At 40.5% G+C, this 6,000-nt stretch overlaps 1 protein-coding gene across 1 annotated transcript in view; it reads right to left on the reverse strand.

Moving 5' to 3' along the window:
• Positions 1 to 3,879, reverse strand: part of LOC126481595 (selenoprotein F) — a 46,164-nt gene extending 42,285 nt beyond the window's left edge. The window contains exons 1-2 of the mRNA XM_050105458.1: positions 3,689 to 3,879; positions 2,698 to 2,816 (exon numbers count right to left, since the gene is read on the reverse strand). Coding sequence (XP_049961415.1) covers positions 2,698 to 2,816; positions 3,689 to 3,736 — 167 coding nt within the window. The 5' untranslated portion in view covers positions 3,737 to 3,879. The remainder of the gene's footprint in view (positions 1 to 2,697; positions 2,817 to 3,688) is intronic.
• Between the last annotated feature and the right edge of the window lie 2,121 nt (positions 3,880 to 6,000).

A 6,000-nucleotide genomic window follows, 5' to 3' on the forward strand; every position in this document is an offset into this window, starting at 1 on the left:
ACACAAGGGACATCACCATGTACTAGATGTACACAATCTCCATAGATAGGTTAATTTGACAGACTAGATGACATGTGGATGCACTTCAGATATTCTGAAACATCTCACATCACACTGGTTATTTATAATCTTAACTTTACTCAGTAATAAGTCACCTTCAAAACGGGATCTGGGATGTTGCCAAGTTTGCTGCAGCTGAACAGTGGCCGTGACTGAGTGGGGGGACACTATTCTAATCAGTATGTTTCACATTTTGTTTACTGAAGTGTCACTGCCAAACTTGTTTTCTATTTCATCAATGAAAAAATTATTGCTTATTATCTGAGAATGATCCATTATCAGTCCTGATGTAGACCAGGAATTGAGATATTTATCTCTCTCTGTCTTGTCCCACCCTGCCCCCCCTCCCCCATCTGACATTAGTTTTCATTTCATTTCAATTTGTATTTAAAAAAGGTAAAACAATGGAGTTAAACCCTTCTGCAATAAACTAAGCCAGCTCCTCTGATGAGACTGCTGTGCAATTCTCTCTGTGAAATTACTCTGGAATGGTGTCACCAACTGACCACAGAAGGACTATGCATAGGCACTGACCCGTATAAGTAACAGTGACCTGGCACTGCAGTCATCGCCCAGATTATCAGTGTCCCAAATATTACACACACACACACACACACACACACACACACACACACACACATTCCTGGACATTCATAGGGAGGGTAACACTGCGGACACCAACACTATGTCCCTTTGCAGTAAGGAAGCTATCACATAAGTGTACATGATGACCTCCCACTTCGTTTGACTACCACACTAAGTATTGTACGACATTCACCATGCACCGCAAACCACTGAAAATTTTTGAAGATAAAAGTGGAGGTCAAACCAGACAATGGTGGCCATCTGTAAATATACTGAAACAGATGTAGGATTTAATGAAAAAAGAAATATTGAGCAACTGCAACAAGAAACCAGACATATGGTTGAGTTGACAGGGCATTCGCTGGAGGTTAACTCAAAGGAAAATACAGAATGTAACTCTTCCAGAGAAAAGATGAATGCCACAATGGCTCGTGGACTCAAGCTTTCCACACATGTTCTCACAAGAGTTGAGCGCCATGGGGACGGGGGATGAGAGGAATCATCCACACTTATTTAACAGTAATAAATATGTTTAAATGTGGAATATTAACTAGTCTCGCAATACATTTATTCTATTATAAGATTTCTTGTCGACAATCCATTGCAAGTTTTGGGGGTGCAAAGAGATATTCACATATACTACACTGGAAAGAATATTAATCTTTACTTCCATCTAGTGAACTTACTTAGTTTGGCAGAGAAAAAGAGTTAAATATATCACTATAAAACTCTGCAACCCGCCCATGAAAATAAAACATCGGACAGACAGCAGAAGTATTTTCACATGTAGACTAAAGTAGTTTTTCCTTAAAATCTCCATCTTTATAACAGACAAATTACTGAATAGAGGTAAATAGTCAATTATAAATATGTTGTGCAATCTTTCGATCAATTCACTCATGCCACACAACAACATGTACTGCACGATCTTTTTTTGGGAGAATTCTAAGAATGAGAGGTTCACCTGTAAAGGAGACCACATAAGATGATTGTGTGGCCTATTCTTGAGTGTTTGGGATCCGCACCCGGTCAGATTGAAGGAAAACGTCTAAGTAATTCGGAGGCGGGCCGCTAAATTTGTTACTGGTAAGTTCGAACAACTTGTTACAGAGATGCTCCAGTAACTCAGATGGGAATCCCTGGAGGGAAGATGATATTCTTTTTGAGAAACACTACTGAAAGTTTAGAGAACTGGCATTTGAAGCTGACTGTCAAATGATTCTACTGCCATCAACATACCTTGCACGTAAGGGGCATGAAGATAAGAGATGAGAAATTAGGATTCATAAGGAGGCATACAGCCAGTCATTTTTCCATTGTTCTATTTGCGAATGGAACAGGAAAGAAAATGACAAGTAGTGGCACGGTGTATCCTCTGCCATGCACTGTAGCATGGCTTGAAGAATGTCTATGTATAAAATAGAATTAAGTAATCTGACCTGTACAAGTGGGTACTCGCCCCTGCTACACTGTCTCCATTCCCAGAATGCCTGTCTCTGTTTTCATAATTCCTCAGCCCTCAGTACCTCTTAATTCCTCACCATCTACCTCTACCTACTGACTGGCACTAACCTGAAACTCCTGCATTTGTTTTCAGTTCCACCCTGGCTTACTTAATTCTTACCCTCGACCTTTTACCTGGCCCTGTACTAGTTTCTATGTATTTCTCCCAGCAGCTAAAAACACTGAGCAGCTGCCAGCACCCCATCCCATACCAGTACAGTCTTATCCAAACTCTTACCCAACATCTCTCACCTCTCTCTCCCTCAGCCATCACATTCTCACATATTCTTCACACACCTGAGCCAACATCACCATTTGCCATAGTCAGGCTGTAAAAACAAAAGTGTGTTTTTAGTGTAGTGCTAGTAAATATTGCCATAGAGATGTGATATGAGCTGAAAAGTGTTACTTCACAAATTTTTTAATAGTTGCAGCCCTAAAACATTTCCATGACACGGGGGCGGCAAATTTATGTTACTTTACCATCTAACAAATTTCGCTTAAGACACAAAATGCTGTGAATTTCTCAATACTCCAAAAATTACCTACTTGATAAGATCCAGATCGAAAGATTTCAGCTGGTCGCATGACGAACACAGCAAATTGGCTTTGTTGAAGCCCAACGCCCAGCAATCCTCAGTTGTGTATTCCGCCAAAGAACAGACAACCTTGGTATAAGAAAATAAGTGCAATTGGTCACTATAAAATAAAGTTACATTGAACAAAACGCAAAACTACTGTCATGCACTTCAGTGTGAAGATAGGAAATGACATTAATTTTGACTGAAAAAATAATTAATTATTCAAAATAGTTTTTAGGCTCATTGTAATGTTATGCATCTTGTAATTATTGCACTAAACGTTCTTCCATAACCACGAACAGGTTCAAGACCGAACTTGCCTTTACCAAGCAAGAATAAAGAAAAAAAATTCAAAACAACACTTCCTCCCAGGAAATAAAACTATACAACAAGTAACCCCTTTTGCATAATGAGATTACCGAAGTAAATTTATTTAAAATGAGTGCTTTAAACAACAAACTATGTACAATGAAACATAACTTGCATAACATGCAGATAGGGAGTGGTAACAAGTAAACAATAATGAATTGTCCTTTCACAACCCACTTTTACATTATAATTGTTTTTGATTTCTGGAAACCATTACACCAGAACTCTATATGGTGTAATACTAACATTTTATCCTCTTTCCGAGCTCAACATCTCATGTCACTCGTTTTTTCACGCAGTCCTGTGGGGAGTTCGCGTGTAAACCAAACGTTGTAGCGTCCTGCTGTGCATGTGTTATATGAATTGTACCGAAATGCGAGAGTGTAACATTCGCTTTTTACATTATGAAATTTCTTTGAATGAATGTATAATCAAAATCGTGTTGTACTCTGTGTACGAAGTCTTGCTGTTAATAATAACCTGGTCGTGAGGTTAGAATCATTCAGCCGATTTTCGTTCTTAAGCTTTGAAATGTCAAATATCCTTGTCAACGTGATCTATGAATGAATAAAATTAAATTGAAAACTCACCAAATTTGTGAAGAGATAAAAAGCAAATGCTCCTGAAATAAACTGCATCTTGAAACAATGTAACACTCTTCCCTATGACCACTCTTTCACCCACGTTATACTGACACTGACGTACAACAGAACAACAAGACATCTCGCACAGACACACCAGTCCACACGTAACAATCTCCTCCGCGAACCTCCTTGCCCGCAAGGCCTTCAAATGGATGTGGTATCTTCTGTGACCTACGTCACTTCCCTTGTTTCGTTGTCGCTAGAGTCTAGTGAGCTGGGAACATATATCCCTACACTCGAATTGGCGCTCGAAGTTAGTGAGACATTATGACCCATCAACCACAGAAGGGTTAATAACCAGCAGAATAATAAACAACTGCTCAACGAAAAGGCAAACGAATGTAATTGTGCAGTTTCTCGTGTTCTGCTAACAAAAAGCGAGTGGCACCTCGTATAAACAAACGAATTGGAAATTTAACTATTTCTGAAATATTTGTTCCTCGTTAAGAGTTTATTACAGCCTCAATATAACGTATTCATGACTTACGTGCTGTTTTCTGCGCAGGGGACAACTATAGAAGACTACAAGTCGGTGAACAATTATCAGAAATTATGCATTCCTCTCAGGGCGGTGGAAGTAAATAGGCACTTCACGTGTACTGCAGTCTTAGAAATAAGTGACACATCGTCTGTGATAAGACAGAGGAGGTATGTATATTAACATTTTAAAGAACAATGCAAATCCTAGCACTGAAAAATTAGGTCTGCAAGGACGGGATTTTCACTCTGCAGCAGAGTGTGAGCTGTTATGAAACTTACTGGCAGAGTGAAACTGTGTGCCGGACCGAGACTCGAACTAGGGACCTTTGCCTTTCACGGCAAAGCGCTCTACTTTTTTTTTCATTGTGTTCGGTATTGTTTAGTGCGTTTGGTCTGGGTGGACGTCATGAGACATCCGTTCAAGTTGATTGTTGATTCCTTTACTCAGCTTTTTATTGCAGAGGGCGAGCAGCTCTCTGACCGAATACGTTGAGCTACCATGCCGGCACCATCAGAGCTACCATAGCATGACTCACACCCCGTCCTCACAGCCGTACTTCTGACAGTACCTCGTCTCCTACCTTCCAAACTTCACGAAAGCTCTCCTGTGAACTTTGCAGAAGTAGCCCTCCTGGAAGGAAGGATGGTAGAGCACTTGTCTGCGAAAGGCAAAGGTCCCGAGTTCGAGTGTCGGTCTGGCACACAGTTTTAATCTGCCAGGAAATTTCAAATCAGCGCCCACTCCACTGCAGAGTGAAAATCTCATTCTGAAAATCTTCTTGGTTTACATTTTTCAACAAGATACCGGCCAAAGCATATGGCTCTAAATACAAGGCTGTGGCTCCTGTACAATACTCCAAAACAACTAAACACCCCTCCTCAGTGACCAGACATTAATCCTATTGAACACCTTTGGAAAGTACTGGAAGATAGCATCAGGAGAAGTCGCATTTCTGACAAGTCCAGTGTGCGACTTTTGCTTTTACCAGTGGGGGGGGATGTCTTAGTGGGTTAGTATAATTATGTATGTTACTAGCTTGGACCGCGGTGTTACCCATGGTTAAACAGTTGTTTATAAATAGATGTTAATGCCGAAACCCACTATTCACGCGTATGCACTATCAGAAAAGCCATCTCTTGTTATATCTTTAAAAGTACATTATAGGTAAAGCTTATTTACAAAATCATCTACATACAAGTATACGAGGGGAATTCAAAAAGTAAAGGCTCATTTGTGAAAAGCTGTACTTGTTCTGATGATAGAAAACTGAAACATGCGCTATTTTTCTTCGTAACCTCCCTGGACTTCAATGCAGTTTTCCCGACATTGTACGAGTTTTTTTTTTATTTCATCACAAAATATGTTTTCAGTTGCATCTGTAACCAATCTTGCACGGCAGCAATGACGTCTTCATCACTTTAAAATCTTCTTTCCTGTAGTGCTTCCGTTAAGGGTCCAAACATGTGAAAAGTGCTTGGAGCCAGGTCTGGACTGTATGGTGGATGTTCCAGCTCCTCGAATCTCAACTCCTTTATTGCGTCGGCTGTCCGTTTGGCAGAATGTGGGCGAGCGTTATCTTGCTGCAGAATGACACCTCTTCACAGTTTTCCACGACGTTTGGGTCTGATTGCAGGTTTTAGTTTCACATCCACCATATAATACAGACCTGGCTCTAAAGCCTCGTTTACGCTGGGTCGACGTCTTCCAACATTGTGGCATGCTAGGGAAATGTGGCGTGCGTCGTCTTGTAGCATGCTACAACAGGCAACATCTTACG

The sequence above is a fragment of the Schistocerca serialis genome, chromosome 5, assembly GCF_023864345.2.
Source record: "Schistocerca serialis cubense isolate TAMUIC-IGC-003099 chromosome 5, iqSchSeri2.2, whole genome shotgun sequence".
Classification (NCBI taxonomy): domain Eukaryota; kingdom Metazoa; phylum Arthropoda; class Insecta; order Orthoptera; family Acrididae; genus Schistocerca; species Schistocerca serialis.